Source organism: Myotis davidii, unplaced genomic scaffold (assembly GCF_000327345.1).
Source record: "Myotis davidii unplaced genomic scaffold, ASM32734v1 scaffold247, whole genome shotgun sequence".
Lineage (NCBI taxonomy): Eukaryota > Metazoa > Chordata > Mammalia > Chiroptera > Vespertilionidae > Myotis > Myotis davidii.
Window position 1 is genome coordinate 1,601,803 of NW_006299593.1, and position 21,094 is coordinate 1,622,896.

A 21,094-nucleotide genomic window follows, 5' to 3' on the forward strand; every position below is an offset into this window, starting at 1 on the left:
TACATGCGCCACACACACACACACACACACACACACACACACACACACACGCAGACTACATCCACCCCCAGGCTATGGATCTGAAATCTATACAAAGGACAGCCACACAGACCAACAATCAACCATGGAGTTAACCTGTGTGAGCCTATCTCATCCCAGCCCTCACAGGGTCAGGCACCTACTCCTGAGGGATCATCCTCACCCCCAAAGGTGGGTGCTGACCTACGAGCCCTGGAAGGTGGAGTAGAGAGATCTGCATTATACGTACGTTTTAGATCATCTCTAGAATTGGCCACTCTTGACAGAATCCAAAACATTTCTAGAACCTTGAGGAACATTCTACCGTGAGTGTCTGTCCAATGACTCAAGCATCAGGAAAGTCTGAGGTGATGTTTTTCAACATGTGGCAGGCTCATCCCAGGAACGGGGCAGATGATGGTGAGAAGTTATACAGCAGAGAAGGTGCGACCAAAGAAGGAGATGGAGGGACCAAGACAGAAGGCAGATGTGGCAAGAGCATATTTGAAGTTGGGAAGGTGCTCTGAGCTGGGTCCACAGCCCAGACCTGGTGAGCATAGCAACAGGGGCCACATCACGGAAAGAATGAAACAGGCTGCCGAGAAACCTGGTTGAACAAGCAGGAGCCAGGAGAAATCCAAATTCTTGTCCCTCCCGTCCTCAGAGGCCAGAGCCCTCCATTCTATCTGCACTGGGGGGAGCAGAGAGGGAAGGAAAGCTCAACCAGAATTATCTGGCAAAGCATTTGCTACTGGAACCTCTGCCTCCTGGATCAGCCTCGGAATGCCCAGTCCTCCAAAGTGCCAGAGGATGTGCAGGAAAGACAGAGTGAGTAAAAGATTTCCTGGACCAGTCAAATCGAACCAATGGATCTCAGAGGAAAATGCAATATAAAAGCACTTTCCCCTACCGCCCCCCCGCCTCTCCCCCCGCATCAGACCCCATCAGGGCAGGGCTTTCTAGATACCAGGAATGGTTTCCATGCTGGCCTCTGGACTCCTTGAGAGCAGGGTCATGTCTCCTCCATCAGACGAGGAGATCAGTGAGGGGAGAGTCCAAACCTCTTCCATCAGAGCAGATGGACTTCACATCCTCCTTCTGTCTGCCCACCTGAGACCCTGTGAGCCTAGCCCGGATTCTAGCTCCCCACCCTCTGTCTGGCCAGCAGCTCTAGCCCGAATGGCTGTGCTACCACAGAGGACAGACCCTATTCTGCCTCAGACTCCCGCCCCAGTTCACTGATGTCAACACCAGGAGGATGACCAGACGGGGCCTCCTCACCGTCTGCCTCTGGCTATGCTTGTAGCCAGCAGGACCCAAAATAGTCCCTCCTCCCTGCATCTGTAGACGTTTTGAGGGCAGCACACACAGAACGGAAATCCTGCTGGGCAAGCCCCACGCTTCCCTGCACAGACTCAGACAGCCTGCTGAGAGGGTGGGAAGCGGGAGCCAGGATCAGGCAGCCTGGAGTTTGGGGCTAATTATCTGCCTAATTCGGCTACAAACACCCACCCAGGCCTGAAAGCACTAGCACCCAGTACAGCGGAATCCTTGTAGGGCCAGCTGAAATGTCCTCTTGGGTTTCCCCAGTCAAGAGAAACTCCTGCATAGACCCCCTACAGAGTATAGGCAGGTCACCCATCTATCCGTCTGTCCACCCACCGTGCATCCACCAATCCAGGCAGACTTCACTGGATATCACCTGCTAAGTCAGGTCCTCTGCTAAGCATTAAGGACACAAAGAGAAGCATGCCCAGTCACTGCCCTGATCCTAGTCTAGGAAGGACACTGCCATCTACAGAAACAAGCAGGACCTAAGGCAGGTGCAATGACCAACATACAGACAAGACTTGCAGGGAAGCGGGAGGAGGCAGGGAAGAATTCTGGAAGGAGGTGACTACAACTAAGTTGAGTCTTAAAGAATGACCAGGTGTCCCCAGCAGAAAGGATGGTGGGGCACAGCCCTGGAGAGCCACAGACACGGGAGAAATGGAGAGCTTGGGACTTCTGAGGACTCTCAACATCAGAGAAACTATAGAGCAAAACCTCTTCTTCTGGCAACAGTGAGGCCCGGAGATGAACACAAGGACACTCCCTGCAAAGTGAGATGATGAGCAAGTGATAGAAAAGAGGCTATCAGCCCATAATGTCAGAGGGAAGCCCCTATCAACACACCTCCAGGGACAGCTTTGAGGATCCTGAGCCCAACACCAAGTCTGCTCTCCTGCTCTCAAGGCTGATATTGGATTGAAGGTTTAAAGAAAACAAACCCTCTGAAGTGCTACACCATCCCATCCCAGGGTGAATAAGCAGGCTCTGGGCATGAGGACACAGCTGCTAACTGCGTAGAGGGGAGGCTCTGCCCCCAGGCAGCCCCAACGCTCTGGGAGCCCCAGGTGCCAGGGGTGTGACCAGCATCATGCAAAGCTGAGAGGAGGTGACAACCTAGAACAGATGGCCAGTTCGAGGCCTATGCTCACTGACGGTGAGGCCTTTCTCCATCTCCACTGCAGGAAGGACTGGGTGGTCTCAGCCTGACAGGACCCAGAGCCACCCCAGGTCCCCGGGTGGGAAGAGTGCTCCCCCTCGGTGAGAGATGCCACACACACCCTGCCATGCTGGTTGGCATGGGTGTCTGACTCACCAGCTGGCCCTCTGTTGCCAAGTGCATAACAAAGGGACACCACTTACCTGCAGCAGGTTGGGACACCCTTGGAATAAGGCCCCCCTCCCGCCCCTCTCCCTTCCTTTTCCTGGGCATGGAGGAATGCAGGAGGTGGAGAGACTTGGACAAAGACCCCTCCTTCCAGGCCCCTCCATCTGTATGGTGTCCTTCCACCCAGGTCCAGAGGGAGACCTCTTGTAAAGGCCATGTGAGGGAGGGAGATCAGGATTGGGAGAGATGAGGAAGGGAGTGGGGAGCAATCAAGGCCAACTCTTGGCCGGAACCAGTGTCTCTCCCCCAGGATCCAGATCATCCTACCTGGATGGGGATGAGGGGCTCCTTATCGTCAATGTCAATGAGCACATCTTCCCCAGGACTGAGTAAGCTCACATCATCTGTAGGAGAGACCAGTGTCCAGGCCTGAGAGAGGGCTCCCTCCGGGATCGCGTCCCCCCTCAGCCACAAGACTCAGGGAACTATGAGACAAAACCCGTCTCTCTCTCTCCACACTTCTCAATCTTCCTCTTTCTCCCACCCAATTCTTCCCTCTCCCATCTCTGTCCCTCCCATCTTCCTTCACATTCCCTGTCTCCTGAATGTCCCTCTTCCTCCCTTCCCATTTCTCCCCTCCCTCCTCATCCCACTGAATTGCAGCATCTCTCTCTCCCTCAACCACCCCCCACTTCAGCCCTCACCTCTCAGCCCCCGTAGACACATGTACCTGCTCCTGGTACGCCCAGCCCAGATCCAGGCTTTGCCCTGAGGGAGATGAGGTCCCTACCCTTCTGGTCAGCTGAGCAGAAACCACCCCTCAGTCAGGTCCCAGTAAAAGCAGAGCTTCAGGACAACTCTCAGTGGAAGTCCCACCTGCCCAAGGCCCCTCTGCCAGGCCCTCCCCATCAACAACCCCTCCACCTACCTGGGCCACCCTGTGGGGATGGACTCTCCCCTGAGTAGGGGTCACACAGGAAACTCTCCAGAGAGCGGATGGTACACTGGCCAACCACAGGCCGGCGGCCAAACTGGCGGTTATCAATGACCTTGATCACGATGGGGGGACAGTAGAGCTCCTCCCTGGGCAGCATCTGGGCAGAGGAGGAGGGAAGTTCTGAGCAGTGGCCTAAGCCCATCTCTGGGAGGTCTCAGAGGAGGGGGGACAAGCCCAGGGAGAGAGAATGACTATGAACCCACATGTAACCTCCAGTGGCCATGACTCCAAAGTGATGGCTGGCTGAGTCCACGAACTGGCCAGGGAAGTAGAAAACACACACCTTTCCTCCTGCCTCTTGAACAGCCTACGTGGAGGCCAGCTTTTCCCCCACAGCCTTACCTTCCAAACACATCAGCTCAGCCCAGAGTGAAAGCAAGTCTCCTTTCCCTGAACCCTCACTGGCTGGGAGGGGACGAGGGGAGAAGTTGGCCCAGGACTCAACATTTCTTGCAGACAGTCCCCGCCCCCAAGTGGATACTCAAGAGTTGGCTTATAGTCCCAGATTCTGCTCCCCACCCCACCTCCCCAGCCCCAAAAGCACTTTGAACACAACTTGAAATAATTTATATGCTCTCCTTCGGTGGCGGGTTTGGCTCAGCCAAGAGGAGGCTCCTGTTGACAGCCACTGGGCCTGGAATTTCTATAGTGCTTTCATCTTGCAAACCATGTTCCTTTCCTCAGGCTGGCCTTGATCCGGCCACTGGGCCCAGGCAGCCCCGGGAGCCGGAGAGGACTGGGGGCCGGAGGACTGGAGGGCGGTAGAGTGAGCCCATCTGCGGAGGCCCAGGTGGGGAGGCCGGTCAGGGAAGGTTTGGAAGATCAGAGCCCTGGCGGGCCCCGGGGGGAACTTCAGAGGATAGAGACCTGCCCTAAAAGAGAGAACAGCCATGGGGAACAGCCAGAGGTCCTTAGGACCTCTGCGGACTCGGGATCTGGGTAGGAGGGAGCAAGCTGGTCCCATCGGTGTTGCTCACAGGCTTCACCTCTTCAGGTGAGGAGAGCGTGAGCATTTCCTCCCACTTTCATAGACAAGCGAGGTGGGAGAGAAACCGTGACCACACAGGTTCCCAGAGGAGTCGGAACAGACTCCCAGACTGCTGGGGGTTGCCAGGAGGTTCTAGCCACCAGGGCACTGGAAGAGGACTGCAGGGGGTTCAGGCTCACCACTTCCATGAAGAGGGTGCAGATGTCAAAGTTGGGGTTCTTCCGGAGGTTCCTGATGACACAAGACTGTACCGTCTGGCCCCCGCACTCCACCACAAGGCTGGGGGAGGAGACATTGGCCAGCTGGTAACTCTTCATGTTCCGCAGGCCCCATGCCAGGATCTGGGGACACAGAGTGAGGAGAGCAGCTAGAAAGGTCATGGAGGGCTGGGCCAGGAAGGGGGAGGTCCAGGCTGCCCTCCAGCCCCACACGGGAGCCAGGCTCACCTCGATGGCGGTCCGCTGGAGAACTGGCTTGATGTTCTGGGGAACCATGTAGATGTTGGCCTCCCTCTGGGGTGGCGGGTAGGGCAGGTCTGTGTCCTCTGACTACAGGGAATATCAGGTGGAACAGACACATGGGTGGGAGAAAGACCAAGGCAGAGAGACAAGAAAGGTGGACAGGTGGGATGGAAAGAAGGACGTGCAGGAGAAAGACAGAAACAGAGAAGCAAGGACACACAAGTGGGCAAAGGGCAGGCAGAAATGAGAGAGCAAAATCAGTTTTTCCAGGCACGATCTTCTCCAGGATCACAATTCAAGCACTATAGCCCAGGGTTTAGGTCACCCCTCCTCCCATAATGCAGGCTCTGATGCACCAATGAGCTGTTCAGGGTCACCCCATCTCCTGCACACACACACACACACACACACACACACGCACGTGTGCACACACATGACTGCCCTCTTCATCCTGATACGTCCACTTTGGCCCCCCACTGGCCTGGTTCTCCTGCCTCCTGTCTCACACCCTCCCAACTTACCACCTACCCTGGAGTTCCATCCCTACCCCCATACCCACACCCAGATACCTGTCAGCCCCTAACACCCGCCTCTCCTACCCGTCTGCTGCGAGGACAGAGCACTTACACTGGGAGTCAGAGTATTTCCCAGCGGAAGAAAGGTATACAAATGCCCGTCATCTACAGGCACCAAAGGGCACTTGCTGGGGAGGCTCCTTCACCACCACAGACCAGAGTTGAGCACAGCATATGTCAACTTTGACCTTCTAAGGGTTTGCCAAAAAGACGTGGGCAGGAATCCCAATGATCACGAAGAATTATATGGGGAAGCAGACGGGGCAAGGGAAGCAGGTACCACCATGGATTAAGCAACTAGCCCGTCTCGCAGTGGTTGGAACACAGGCTGTGGGTATGAATCCTGGCTCCACCACTCACTGAGTTAAGTAAATTCTTTCATCTCTCTATGGCTCATTTTTTTTACATCTACGACATGGTATTAAAAGTTATCAACCTCTAAAGGTTAGTGTGAAGCTTGAAGAAGTTAAAACAACAGTTAGAATAGTGTCTGATTCATGTAAACTCTCAATAGTTGGACTGCTAGCCCACGTGGCACCCTTGTGACAATTAGAGAAAGATGTCTTTTTCCTAAAGACCTTTACATCCAGGTCAGAAAATCATCATACCTCACTCATTTATTAGAACAAGACACTCTACTGCCACCTACTGGAAACTTGTTATAATAAATACAAATCTATGGTGTCTGCCCTGGAAATTGCACCTCCTTGGACACAGTGCCCTTGCGCAGTGCACAACCTGCACATCCACACATGGAGTTCCCGACCCTCGGGAAATGTTCACTATAATTAAAAGGGCTCTGCTGGGCACTTTACAGAGCTTGCCTCATCTGATCTCATTTAATAAACAGTGGAATGATTGGTTTCATTCTCCAAGCGACTTGCTCTGGGTTCTGTCTCAGAGGACAGTGCATCCACCTACAGATGCTCTGGCACGGATCCTTGGAGCAGCAGGAGAAACACACCAGCTCGCTCCAGCCTCAGCACTTCGCAGCCAGCCCCCGCTGTCACTCTTGCCCAATGGCACAGCCACGCTGCTATGCTCCCTGGCCTGCAGTGGCAAGGAGCTCATTTCTAGAATCAGACCAGACCTTGGTTCTCGTGCCCATTGTGCCACTTCCTAGCTGTCTGACCTCGGGCACATTACCCAACCTTTGTGATTCATACCCTCATGGGAAGATCTGGGATTACAATACCCTTCGAAGTTGCTGTGAGAATTCAGGTGGAGAACAAATATAGAGAGTGTCTGGCACACAGGAAGTACTTCATGGATAGTGGTGACCCTGGTTCCTGTATTGCTGTTTGGTGCCACCCAACCTTGGTTTTTACCATTAACCTTGATCTCCCAGGGTGGCTTGAAGAGATGTGAGCCACTGAAAGCATTCCTCAGAACACTGGCTTCATAACTGTCCCTATCTCACCAGGGCACCGTTTTCCTGCAGACCCACAATGCAGACGACGATGTAGGAAGCACCTACATTTTTAGGGTGTCAGGGAGACAGATGCCATCAGGAGGAGGGGGGTGGTGTGCAGGGCTGCCATGGGGCACAACTCCAGGGACTGCTGTGCACATCACAGTCTGCATGAATGGTGCCCCTGGAGGGGGCAGGCAGGGCCTGGACAGCCACCACAATGGCCTGGCTGCTATGGGGACATCTGGCTGAGTGCCCACCGTTGGCACTCCAAGCCACCAGCTGCAGCGGCGGTACATCAAGGGTTGCCTCATTAAGGGAAGGGTGAGGCCTGAAGGCCTGCTCATGGCCCATTTGTGGCCTGCTTGAGGGTGATGCCCAGTTCAATGTGGGCCCAGGGCCAAAAGCCCAAGATGCAAAGGGGCAAAAAGAAGGTATCAGGGAGGGAACCACGCTCAAACTCCCCTGGGGAGACAGAAAGATAAACCTTTCTCACATGGGTGCAACATTCTCCCGTAATCACCCAGGAAAGCTCATTTACGTATTTCCTCCCCAGTTCTTCTCTAGGCCCCCAACACTGGGCAGTGTCCCTTTGGTCCCTTCCTGTCCCTCACTTCCATGTTGCATCTCTCCTTCAGGCTCCCTTGCGCTCCAGTTGATGGCATTCCTCTCTATATGCTGAGGACCAGGCTCCCCATTTCCAGGAACCTATTTACGGAGGAGGCCAGGGAACCAGAACCTCTAGAAGGGTAGACTCCAGTACCGTTTGGAGGAGGCCCTGGAGGAAGAAGGCAGGTGCACACAGCTGTGGAGCGCCAGGCCCGCAGAGGCAGCAGGGAGAGACAAGCAGAGACAGTGGTTAGAGTGTGTCTGTGGAGCAGCTTCCTCCGCACGAGGCCACCATCCTTATCCCAAGGCCATCTCATCTCCATCCACCTCGCTGCCCCCCGGGGTCCCAGAACATCCTTGCTCCCTGTCATTTGTTGCCACTCCCCAGGCCCCCTGCCGCTGTAGGCCCCCCTTCCACCAGGCCTGCAAGCTGCCACATTGGCCCTCTGTGCCCCCTCCTCGCTGTGCATACTGGTGAGGCTATCACGGAGCTTCTACACCTAAACACTCTCTGGCTCCTTAACCTAGTCTCATCCAGTCCCCCCCAGTTTTCCCCACTATCTGCTAAATCTTTTTTTAAATATATTTTATTGATTTTTTACAGAGAGGAAGGGAGAGGGATAGAGAGTTAGAAACTTCGATGAGAGAGAAACATTGATCAGCTGCCTCCTGCACACCCCCTCCTGGGGATGTGCCCGCAACCAAGGTACATGCCCTTGACCGGAATCGAACCTGGGACCCTTCAGTCCACAGGCTGACGCTCTACCCACTGAGCCAAACCTGTTAGGGCTCTGCTAAATCTTTTCCTTCCTCATTTAAAGCTGGTCCATCAGATCCACCCTGCTCTGTGTCCTCTCCAGCAGCCTCCCTCTCCTCTCTCTTCCTGAGAAGGACTGCACCCATCCACTGCATCAAACTTCCATGCAGCCCTCTGCCCAGTGCATTCAGCTTGGCTCTCTGCATCCTCTCCCTGGAAACTTCTATCCCCAAAGTTAACAACGAAATGCTTGTAACTCAACCCAGAGCCATCCCTCATCAGCTCCTATCTTTCTTCACTCCCTGATCTCGGCCTCCTTCCTGAGTCCATCTCTCTGGTCCCACACTGGCCCTCCACCCCTACCCTCTGCTTGTTGACTCCCCTCCTCTGCCCAGTCATCTCCAAGGCTTTCTGCTCCCAAACATCTCTGCTAAACTCTAGACCCACGGTCCCAACCTCTTTTGCTCAGTTCATCCTTGTGTCCCACTGGCCTCTCACACTGAACTTACCCAAAAGTGGATTCCCTACCTTCCCCACCAAAACCCACTCTTTTCAAATGTCATGTCAGAAACCCACCCCACCATCCACTCAACAACCAGGCCACAGAGTCCCATGCCATCCTCAGCTCTCCTCCCCTCGTCACCTAGCCTTGGCGATTCTGTCCCCTAAATCTCCTGCATGTGCATCCACCTGTCTTCTTTCCTCAGCTGGGGTCACCGCCCCTCTTGCCGGGATTCGCCAGCATCCTGCCAAGTGGTCTTGCACCTGGTTTTGCACATCTACTCCCTGCAACAAAAGTATGCTGTGCTCTGCAGCCAGGAGGCACTACCTACGAATGTCACTCTGTTTAAGACCTATCAGAGGTTCCCCACCCACTCAGGATGAAGTCCAAACTCCTTGACGTGGCCTCCAAGACCCCTCATGTTCTAGCCCTTGACTTCTCCTGTCTCACCTCTCACCAGATAACTTTGCCTTCCAGGCCGCCAGAGAGACAAGCCACCACCGTGAACATGCTCAGTGCCTGCTCTGGCAGGTTACAGGAGACACCATGCTGTCTTTGCTTGTGAGGCCTCCAGCTCTGGGTCCTTCTGTCTGGATGCTCTCTGCCCACTTCATCTGGCTACCTCCTGCTCGGCTTTAGGTCTCCATTAAATCTTCCCTGGGGGGCCTGAGCCTAACGTAAGCACCCCCATGGCTCCCATAGCAACTTGATCCTCTCCAGTTGAAAGACACACCATCCTGTGCCATCCCTGTGTGTTCATTTGTCTGTGTCCCCAGTTAAACCAGCTATTCTGCACACAGGGACCGCAGCTGAATCCCCTGCCCAATAAATAAAGGGTTATGAATGGATAGCTGAAGGGAGGGAAGGAGTGGGGACAGAGGGATAAGTGGGTGGGTGGATGTGTGAATGAAGAACTGGCTCCAGCATACTCTCCCCTCCTTGTCTGCTCCAGCCCAATCCTTGGGTCTTCACCCAGCCTTCCCTCCCCTGGGCCTGCTGATGGCTCCCGCGGTTTGAATGGGTTTCCCTTACCCTCCTTCTGAGTCTGTGACATCTTTCAGGGCCCAGTTCAAGCTCTCCAGCCTCCAGAGAGCCTCCCCAACCACTCCAGAAAATTCGTATAAGCCTGCTTTCTGGCTTCTTTGAATTCTAAGTGACCTTGTGTCCAGTTTCCCAAGATCCTAACAGGTTTCTGACAGGTCTCACATGAGAGTCCTGTGGCCCAGCCAGGTGGCAGCTCTGTGCACGAGTCTCTCAGCTGTTCTCTAGTCCGGCCGACCTGAGGCACCACCTCTCTCCAGGCAGCGACTCTCCACAGGGTGGGCTGCAGTGGCCCTATCAAAACTGGGGACGCACATCGGCATTGGCAGGCAGGGGTGGGTGTAGACGGAGAGTGCCACCAGGACATCCTGATTCACTGTCCTGAGTGTGACAGGGGACTCTGAGGGACACAGACCTCGGGGCAGCCTTAGGATATAAGCCTCATTACATGCAGCAACACCTGAATAAGCCCTTCCTTGGCCACCCTCCCCACCCAACCCTGAATGCAGGGCAGACCTGAGGCTGCTCTGCTAATGGGCCTCTACAGGGGTGCGGGCTTTTGGCTCTCTCCCCATCAGAGCAGAGAACACCTGAATGCCCCTTTAGTCTAGCCATCCTGCTGGTCGGTCCAGTACAGGTTAGCCCAGGCCCTGAACCAATAGGGGGACTTCCTCCCCCCCGTCCTGGGAGCCACCACACTAGACAGACCCTCATTCCTAGGGCCGGGGACATGTTGGCAAGCCCACCCAGGCACCTAGGTCAGTCCCACCACCAGTAGCCCATAGACTCCCACGTCACCCAACGGAGTACAGTCAGGGGACCTGTGGATATTCAGATCCTGGTTCCTCAGGGAGCTCCAGGCAGGGGCAGCCAGGCGGCTGGGAGGGCTCCATTGTCTGCCTGCCCCACCCAGCTCGTTAGGAACAACATGTTGCTCTAATTACACTTGGGAGGAAAAACAGTGTTTTAAATTAAGGCCTTGGGGGGGGATGGGGGATGGGGGACCACTGGGTTTATTTTCTTGATTGCAAAATACCAAAGTTTTCCTTCTAGTGGATTTGGGGGTGCAGGAGAGGACCTCGCCATACCCCATCGCCTGGATTTGGAAGGGCTGAGGGAGTAACATCTGGTTGGACCCTGAGCCTCCTGAAAACAGCCACAGAGCATGCGGTCTCTCCTACCAGGACATCCCCTCCGCGGAGCTGGGCAGAAGCAGAGCCAAGGGCACCGGTCCCACCACACCCCCTTCAGTGGTCAGGACCTCAGCCCCTGCTCCCACCTCAGGCCCCCAGGTGGGTCTTCCTCGGCACATGCCACATCCCAGCCCCAGTTAGGAAGGAGTCAGCCAGCCCCTCTCCTGCCGCGTGTGCATGCACGTGTGTGTGTGTGTGTGTGTGTGTGTGTGTGTGTGTGTTTTCATGCGAGTGTACACACTCGCACACACTCCAACGTGCATGTGCACACTCTCCAGTTCTCAGGAAATCTAAAATTGCAGTTTCTTTGAACTCATTCCCCTTGGCAGCACGGACTGCCTTTGTTCTCCAGACAAAAAGGAAAAGAAACGAGACAGAGGGCTCAGAAGAGGCGGGAGAAGGAGGGAGAGAGGGAGCCAGGGCCAAGGAGCAAACGGAGGCAGAGGGAAACTCGAAGGGAGAGCGGGAAGAGGGGAAGGCGAGCAGGGCTCAGAAGAGGGGAAACAGCGACACAGAGACAGGCTGGGGAGCCAGAGAGATGCCCTCCTCCACCCCTGCTCTCTGCCATGACCCAGGCCTAGCAGGTACATCACCCAAGTCTCAACCGCAGGACGCCACAGTTCTCCTTCCCTGCCAAGAGCCCCAGAAAGAGACCCTCTGGATGGGCGTAAAGCCTGGGCAGAGAGAAATCTCACCCAACAAACTGGCCCCCAGTGATGACAGCCTCCAGCCCAAAGCACTGACACCTGCACTCCTGCCCCCACCTGCCAATCTGTGCTTCAGAAGCAAGCTCGGTGTCACCTCTTCCAGGAAGCCACCCCCACTGTCCTCCATCTGCTCTGGGAGCCCTCAGCGCAGACAGATGGCGTTCCATCTCATTCACAGACACTGTCTCCCACGCAGCCTTGGGCTGCGCTGGCCCAAAGGCACTCGCCACCGGAGAGGCCATCCTTAAACCATCCTACAGTCACCGAAGCCTCCTAGCTGGTCTCCCCTCCAGCCAGACAACTTGCTCACCACCCATCTGCCCTCTCTGCTCTAAGAACCTAAGCTCCTGGCCTGGCTTATCACGGCCCTGTGGGCTCCTGGAGCCATCCTCACAGGGATCATCAGACTGAGACCTAGATGGGACTGAACAGGGGATACAAGGCAAGAGCTGAGCTCACGCAAAGACAGATTAACCCTGCACAGTCGTAAAGCTTCCCGCAGAACCAGCGGCGGCAGCAGGACCCCTGCCTCCACCCAGTACCAAAGGATTCCTAAAACCAAACAAGACTCGGGACTTGGCATGAGGCTGAGCCTTCGAGAGCAGGGGAGGTGGATGAGCTACGGGCCCTGGGGATGAGGGGGTCACCAGGTCATCTTCTGGGGTGGTGCCCTGGTGAGTTGTTACTCCATTTATCCTCAGGGGCCTCAGATCCTCTGAACCTGATGGCTAGCCCAGCCCTGTGCCCCCTGACCCCACCCCCCACTCCACACTCCACAGGACTCGCTTTCGCCTGGCCCTGGTGACCCACACCCCACCTCGCTCTGGGGCCGGCCCGGCAGCAGAACACTTGGCCCTCTTTGGGGTCTGACCCAAAAGCTGCAAATCTGGCTTTGCTTCCTGACGAGGAGACCACAGCCTGATCCTCGCTCTCGGAATCTGAGCCTTCACTGTTCTATGTTACAGATCCAGTTAGTTATTAAGGATTTTAACTTTTTTTAATAACGCATCCCTGGGCTGGGTCTTCTTTGGAGCAGGCTGTGGGTTTTGGCCACAGAATGCTCTCAATTGAGAGAGGGCTCCGTGCTGCTTCCCTGGACAGGACTCTGCTCCCCTTTCCAAATCGGCAGTCTTTCCAACTGCAGCCAAGAGCAGGAGGCTGCCTGTCAGGCGCAATTACGGCCAGCTCATTTGGCGGACCCCACCTCGGTCTGGGAGCAAAAGGAAGTGAGGTAAGGGGCGCGGGGCCTGCAGATCCCACATCCTGACCCTGCACTTCAAGTCCAAATTGCACTGCAAATGTCAAATGGTGTTCACTCCCTGCCTGGGGATTCCCTGACGGCAGGAAGTAGCTGCCTTCTGCCCAACCCCCATCTGACCAGGGCTCTCCTTCCTGCCTCTCCGCCCAGGCCTCTGCCCGACTCATGCATGAGGACCCACTCCCAGATGTGCAGGAAGCCGTAGGGAATGCGCTCCTTATCATCCCCATGGCAAAGGACAAACCCCAAACTTCTCCTAGAACCGGGAGTCCCCAACCCACCCAGCTCCTCAGCCATCCAGGCCCCGAACCATTCAGGCCCTAAACTGGTGCTTGTCCCCTTGGGCAGGTTTCCCACCTTTTTCCTGCAACAATGCCTGGCTGATGCCTCTTCCACCAGAAAGGCTTCCCTGCCTACTCTGGCCTCTTATGCACATTTTCTTCTTGAAAACATGCCACCTGGTCCTCGGCCAGATGAGACTACATACTGCCAACCATGAGATCTAGATGAATCTGACCTTCAACAGGACAGCCAGTCCTCTGAGGCCAGAATCATTCCAGGACTCACCCCAGGCAGCCCCGGATCCACACAGTGTGAGGGGAATGAAGGCTCCAGGGCACGTGTCCAGAAGATGGCCTTGACCTCCCCTCTGTCTCTGCCCACCCCTCCACCCCCCAGCAACCGCCACAGCCATGAGGGTCCACCTCACCTCTTCCAGGATCCGTGATGTATCCTGTACCTGGACCACAACATGGGACGTTCCACATCCAGGAGATGGTGAAAAGAGGAGAGAAGGGGGATAAAAGTTCGCCATCAGTGACAAAGCGCACCAGGCTGGGCAGAGATCAGCACACCAGACATCACCTGAGAGGAGCCAACAGAGACCACCTCCCACCCCCGGCAAGTGCCATGTGCTTCTAGCCACGCCCTCCATGTGGTCACTGAGAAAGAAGGTGTGATGGACGTTGATGCCAAGGAACTGGTAGGAGAGGAGGCCAAAACATAAGCTTAGAGCCCAGGCATGTCCGGAAGTGACAGACAGGGGAAAGGAAAATGGCAAACAGGTGGTGGGAAGGGCCCGGGCCTGTGTGGCAGCCCAGGAAGCAGACAGGCCTCAGGTCCTGGAGCTGCTGCTCCTACCCGAGCACGTGAACTTGGGGAGCTAAGAAGAAACAACGGGTCCCCCAGGGTCTGGCAGACTGAGATTGGGAGCTTGGACTTGACAGGAGACGAATGAAGAGCAAGAGAAGGGGAAGGGGGGATAAAGCAACGGGTGGAGGGGGGACAGGGGGCAGGAGGGTCTGCATGGTAAGAGCTGTCTGCAAATTGTATGGGCTGCCTCTAAGGGGGAGGCATCCAAACAGAGCCCCACTGACCACGTCCCAAAGCTGCAGCTGAGCCCGGCCGAGAGTAGTATTTTGAGAAGCCAATTAGCCTGGGCACCACAGCGAAAGGTCTGCATGACCGTGTCGCCCAGGAAGGAGAGCGGGGACAAGGGAGCCTTGTCTCCTTTCTCCTGGTCACGGTCACGTCGGGGTGGGCACCGTGAGCTGGGAACTACGGTCTAAACCAGAACCCTCCGCGGGCTTGTGAGCAGCTGCGCGCGGCCCCTGCACGTTTGCTACAGTAGGTTCGCAGTGGGACCCAAGAAGTACTTCTCACAGCATCCCCGTGATGCCGCGCAGGGAACCGCCTGGCGAGTCAATGGCTCTCAGCCCTGGCTACACACTGAAATCCCCCGCGTGGCTTTGAAAACCACCAATGCCTGGGCCACACCGGAAAGATCCCGCTTCCTTTGGCCTGGGGTGAGGCCTGAGCGCCGGGGATTTTGAAGGCTTCACAAGGGTTCTAACCTGCAACCAGGCTAAGAGGCACTGGGCTGGGTGATCGTGAGGCCCCTTCAGTCTGAGAGTGTGATCTTCTCAGGGAAGACGGGCAGGAAAGGCCTGAGCTGGGCCAGGACCCCGGCCCCCCGTCCACCCCACCCCTGTGGCCCCACTGGGCCCTCCTCTGCCCGCTGCCCTTGCTAGCAAAGCACAGAGCTATAAACACAGGGAGGCCAGCAGGGAGTCTAAAGAAGAAAAGCTGAGAGCCAGACTTACCTCAAAGCCGGGGATGTGGTGGATGGCCGGCTAGAGGGAAGGAAAGAGCTCGCTCAGGTGCTGGTCACTCAGAGCCCCCTCACCTTCCCTTCTGCCCTGGCCAGGCAAAGCCATCGCCAACCACAAAATGACACTCATGGCATATGCCAGTGATCAGACAGTCCAGGGGTCTGCACGCTCTCTTCCTCAGAGGCCTGGGGCCCCTCAGAGCTGCCTGGGAGTTGGAGGCAGGGTGCACGGGAACCAGGCTGGCATAGGCTGTGTCCCTGTCCAGACACTTCACCTGGAGCAGCCCCACTTCTATCTGGCTAATACATTGGGGTTCACATCACACTAACAGCTAGTTTGATGATTTGGTTCTAATGCAAACTCCCTACTTCACAGCAGGGAAGGGGCTGGTCCGGGATCACAGCTGGGCTGTGGCACATCAGCGCTGGAACAGGGGGCTTGCGCTTCCCTGTCCTTGGAGTCCTCCACCACCACCATCACCACCACCACCACAATTAAGGCCCTGCGCCCCAACCAGAAACAACCTCAGGATATGACCCTGGGGAAATACATCCAATGGCCAGAGGACTCAGAGATTCCAGCATTGGACCCCACAGTTAGAGCGTGTCCTGATTTGGGGTTCAGAAAAGATGGCTGAGACCCCATCTCAGCAGGAGGCCTGACTTCCCTGCAGTGGTCCCCACTGTCAGGCCCCCGGTGGAGGGAGAGGATGGCTCAGCAGCCCCCTGCCTTCCACAGGCTGACCCTGCCTGTGTCCCCCCCACCCCGCCCCACCAGACTCCTCCACCAGGTACTCCCCACCTCCTGGATCTGGACGTGGCCCAGCCTCACCTTCTCTCTCTGGATGAGCTCAAAGGAGGCCAGCAGCTCACCTGCTGGCTGGCTTCCCCGAGTCAGGGGGAACCAGGCCAGCCGGGGCATCCGGTCCAGACTCGGCTGACAGATGCAGCGTCCCATAAACTCGTCTGCACCCTGGACAGGGAGTGGAGAAAGAAGAGTCAGCACCCCCAGCCCAGGGCCCTGGTGGCCTCAGAGGGATCGTCAGACCCACATCTGGCCTCTGAACCCTAAAGGGCAGCCCCTGGCGCTGAATGGTGAGCTCTGCCCCCTTAAAAGGATTCTAGAACAACGGGCAGTGGCCTGGTCACTGCTGCTCGATGTGAATTCCCGTCATGGTGGGGGAGGAAGAGCCTCTGCATGTCCAACCAGCAGGGCCTTGTTTTAATTTAATCAAGCCCCGAGCCGATTAGAGACCAGAGTGGCAGGATCCTGGCATTTCTCTGACGCCCTCACAGACAAGGCATTTGATAGTTCCAAGGACTTTTGTTTCTCCTGTTCATTTCACCTTTAAATTCTACCACCTTCCAGACAGAGAAACTGATCACACTCATCGAATTATATGAGTCTTGCTGAAATGATGTTTCGTCCTTTGCTCGGGCACTTTCCATGGCTCCCCACTGCCTAGAGGAGAGAGCCCAAACTCTTCCCCTGAGATGGAAGGCCCCTCCTGGAGCCTGCTCACCTCTCCTGCCCTGTCTTTCCCTCCTGACACACACCCTCTACTCCAGCCTGCTGGTCCTGGCTGGTCTCTCACCGCTGGCCTTTGCATGGGCTGGTTCCAGCCATGCTGCCCTCTACCCTGATTAGCCATGACCCACAGCCCTGCCCAAGCTCAGCCTCTGTGACCTCGCTGGCCTGTGGTCAGCTTTCCCAAGGGCAGAGGGAGGGCACAGGACATGGGTCTCAGCCAGCTGGTGCTGCAGCCCTCACAAGCCCTGGCAATTTGCTCAAGGCCCTCCTCTGGAGAAGCCCAGAACAGGACTGGGAGTGCAGTCACCTCCCTGCGGGAGACACCCCAGAGACCCATTCTGGGGTAGCCACCAGCTGCTGCATAAATGCCCAGATCATCAAATGACAGTCCAGTAGCAACCACTCAGAGTGGACGCCAGCCCCAGCCCTGGGAGGGCTCCTGAAGGCTCCTCTGGGCAGGTATTGTCCTACCGATGGGTCACGGAGAGGTGGGGTAGGGGAGTCTGTGCAGAGCTGGGGCAGCCAAGACAGCAGGAGCTCAGGGTATGTGCCACAGTACGGACTAGCTTGACTATATTAACAATGAGCACAGCCTCTGCTCTCCCCCAGGTCCCTGGAGCCCACCCAGCCAGAAGAGGTCATGGCTGCACCTGCTCCTTCAGCCCAGGACCTTCCTGGTCCTCCTACTTCCCTCCTGTTGCTGCAAAGGCGCCAGGCCCTGTGCTCTTCCCCCAACAATCCCAAATAGACTTCAGTTGCTCATCCCCCCACCCGACTCCCAAAGAGCCAGCTTTTCCTTCCAAAGGAAGAGCTTGAAGGCTGACTCCCCAGCCCAGGTCTGCACTGCCCACTGCCAGCTGGCCCCCACCACCTGGAGGCACCCCAGCCAGCTTCACCTTCCCCACCACCATCTCCACACCCTCCCAGGGCACCTGACATCCGGTCATGGCAACTCTTTCTGGAAACATTTTCAAAACCCTGCCTCCTCCCCTTTCATCGCACTGCTGTCCCCAACCTAGGAGGTGACCTCTTTGCCACATGCCCCATCAGCTGACAGTCTCTCTCATCTCTCCTCTTTTAAAACGTCACTGTGACCTGTCACTCCCCTGCTCCCCTGGTCTCATTCTCTGCTCTCCTCCTTCCCCGCCTGCCCTCCTCTCTCCTCGGTCTCCCACTCGCCCCAAGGCTGCCTCCTCCCAACACCCACACCCGCTCCCACATTTCCTCAGGGCTGCATCTTCCCCACAGGCTTCTGCACATCCAGCCACAGTGCACCCTCCCTCAGCCGTGCTGCCCAATAATGGAGCCACTAGCCACCTGTGGCTACTTACATTTAAAGCTTGATTAGTTCCAACTAAATGAAATTCAAAAGTCAGTTTCTCAGTTGCATTAGCCACATTTCAGCTGCTCAATAGCCACATGTAGCTAGTGGCTCCCAGCGCATTTCCATCAGCAAAGGACACTCAGTGGGCAGCTCTGCTAGAGGGCCTGCCTATGCCTCAGAGCCACATGGCTCTCAGGGACCTACCGTCTCCCTGGAAGATTCTCTGTCTGTGGGTGCATCTCAGCTCCCCCCTAGACTGGGAACACGAAGTGAGGGGCCACCCAGCCCAGCACAAAGTGCTTAACAAATGTCTGTGGAGTCAACACAGCACGCTGATGAGGAGAAGGACTGGCCTGGGGCCCTGTAAGCAAGTTAGAGGCAGAGAAAACCCTGGCTTGTGAGCCACAGCCAGCACCTTCCTTTCCAGACCTGTCCCCTCTCTCTGCTGTGGGCACAGCACAGGTGCTAGCAATCCCGTTTTCGTTCCTCTAAAATAGTTCTGACCACGCTGCAGTCTGTGGGGCCAGGGCAGAGGCCATCAGTCCCAGCCTCAGGGGGCACCCATCTGCTTGGGGAGCTGGTCCTCACGGCAGCGTCCCCCCCCCCCTCAGGGCCCCTGGAGGAAGTGGGCAGTGAGGGGACGCAGGAAGGCAGGAGGCTCACATAGGTGTCGTGGTCGTACAGCTCCACCACGATGCTGGGCGGCTGCTCGGCGATGGTGGCCGGCTCGCCGAAGATCTCAATCTCGTAGAAGATGAGCGTCTGGTCCCAGGTGGGGTTCAGGGTGTTCTTCGCCACCACCGTCTTCTGGCTCTGGTGCAGGAAGGAGACGATTGCGTAGGGATCTGTGGGCGGGGGAAGGGACGGGAGATAGGACACAGCAGAGACCGTGAGAACGGGCTGCTCAGGAGTCACTCGGGCCACAGAGCTGGAGCAGAGCTGTGCCTGCCCGTCTGGTGCTACAGCATCAGGTGGGCGCCCATTTCCCGGGCTCTCCCTGACCTCCAGGAGCGGGCGGGTGGGCCACCACGGGGAAGTGGAGCCTGGATCCAGGCAAGAGGGCACAGAAACCCAGAGAACTTCCCCTTCTGGGCTCCTTCTGGGGCTGGTCCCCAGGGGACAAGGTCCAGTTGGAAGAAGTGAGTCCCTGGATGGCTCACTCATTTGTTCATTCAGTCATCCAACAAGCATTTACTGAGTGCCTTCTGTATGACGGGCTAGAGGCTAGGGGCTAAAAACGCAATTGAATCAAAACCACAATTCATACAAACAAACATAAAATTACCATTTTGGTCAGTGCTTTGAAGACTAGAGATAAGGTGCAGTCGAGTGTGTGAGGAAGAGACCTGGCTTCTTTGAGGAAGAGGGGGCGGGGGCGGGGGTAGAACAGAGATGTCGGTGCCATCAGCATGGCATGCCTAGGGCTGCATTTCAGCAAGCTCACTCCGGCTGCCTCACGGAGCAGGTAGAAGTGAGTGCAGGGGGACCAGGTAAGAGGCTACTGGAAGAGGCCGGGCAGAGATGGCGGTGGCTTAGATGGGCGGGAAGGCACCAGAGAGAAGCACATGGACTCAAGAGCTGTGGGTGGTGTGAGAGGAACCCTAAGGGCCCTGCAGCTTCCTACTGTGCCCAAACTCCTCTCCCATATGCCAGCTCCAGCCATGCTGGCCTGGGCCCCAGCCACTAGTCACTCCCTCTGCCCAGTCCCATAGGGAAGGTTGGAGTCACTAAAGAAGATTCTAGAGCAGTGGTTCCAAGTGTGAACATGCAGCAGAACCGCCTGGAAGGCTTACGCAGGCGCTGGGTCTCACCCCAGAGACTCATGCTTCAGGTCTGGGCTGGGGGCTGAGAATCTATATTTCTGACAAGTTCCCAGGTGGTACTGATCGCCCCCCAGGGCCACACTTTGAAAACCAATGCAAGAGAAGGGCCTATGAGACCAAGTGCGTGTAATTTACGAGAGGAGCAGAGGGCCTGGAGAAGGGGCTCCCCAACTTCTCCCATTAGGGCATCAGCCTGGGGGAGGGGCCCAGTTGGCTGCCGTTTTATAAGACTCAAAACTGCCAAATGCTGAGGGCACACAACAGCAAAGTCTAGGGATGCAGGAGGCTGGCAGCTGGGTGCTAGATGTATTGAGAAGGTGGAGCCCAAGTGCTCTAACACATGCCCTATCCCCTTCGCACCTGCTCCATCCTGCAGTACTTCGCACCCTCTGAGCCTCACAGTCCAACCCAATGCCCTTCCCTAACCCCACACGTGGCCTCAAAAGGGCTTCAGAAGTAATGGGTCTGCCCTGCTGGCCTCAGAAGGGTGCTGGGATGTCCACCCGCAATCCTGGGGCTGGGATGGGGAGAGAGAATTTCCCCGCAAATGGGAGGTGAGCAGGACGAGCTCCTTGGCCTGAAGGAGACCAAATGGTACACCATGGCCCCTGCATGGGAGGTGGCAGAGAGTGACGACAGAAGAGGTGGGGAGGCTGAGGTGGGCAGTGGGAGGACTCCCATTATGGGATGGAGGGAGCAGGGTCTAAGACTCTAGCTGTCACCCACGGGGCCAGGTTTAAGCGAGAAGAGGATCTAAGTGAGGAGGCAGAAGCTGTGGGCTGAACCAGGACAGGTTTGGCTAACGAGGCAGCCACCAGCCTGGATGAGCTCCTCAGCCTCAGGCACAAAGGCACCATGGGGTAAATCTTGGAAGACTTCCCGCAGGAAACTGGTTTGGAACCTGATTCTGGGGGTAGGAGAGGGCAGTAGGAGGCTCTTGGCCGGGGAGAAAGGCTACCACATCTCACTACCGCTACGTGGTGGGAGCCTCCCTGGCATGGGGCTCCCTCTTCCATGCACCAGCCTGGCAGGCTGGCCCGAGCCCTTCCCTTCCTGCCCCTGGCAGGGCCCAGCGGCGTCTGTGCATTTAATGAAACCGTCTGGCTGTGATACCATCAGCTCCAAGCTCGGCA

At 56.5% G+C, this 21,094-nt stretch overlaps 1 protein-coding gene across 13 annotated transcripts in view; it reads right to left on the reverse strand.

Moving 5' to 3' along the window:
* Window positions 1–21,094, reverse strand: part of DYSF (dysferlin) — a 205,543-nt gene that overhangs the window by 50,485 nt on the left and 133,964 nt on the right. For 8 of the 13 annotated variants that reach the window (XM_006775297.2, XM_006775294.2, XM_006775295.2 and 5 more), the window contains 8 exons: window positions 18,802–18,983; window positions 16,116–16,256; window positions 15,276–15,305; window positions 13,883–13,912; window positions 5,106–5,207; window positions 4,839–5,000; window positions 3,603–3,768; window positions 3,002–3,078 (listed from right to left, as the gene is read on the reverse strand). In XM_006775297.2, the coding sequence (XP_006775360.1) occupies window positions 3,002–3,078; window positions 3,603–3,768; window positions 4,839–5,000; window positions 5,106–5,207; window positions 13,883–13,912; window positions 15,276–15,305; window positions 16,116–16,256; window positions 18,802–18,983 (890 nt within the window). Of the gene's footprint in view, window positions 1–3,001; window positions 3,079–3,602; window positions 3,769–4,838; window positions 5,001–5,105; window positions 5,208–7,869; window positions 7,912–13,882; window positions 13,913–15,275; window positions 15,306–16,115; window positions 16,257–18,801; window positions 18,984–21,094 lie in introns of all 13 variants that reach the window. The other 5 variants (XM_015571486.1, XM_015571485.1, XM_006775288.2 and 2 more) reach the window with 1 other exon arrangement.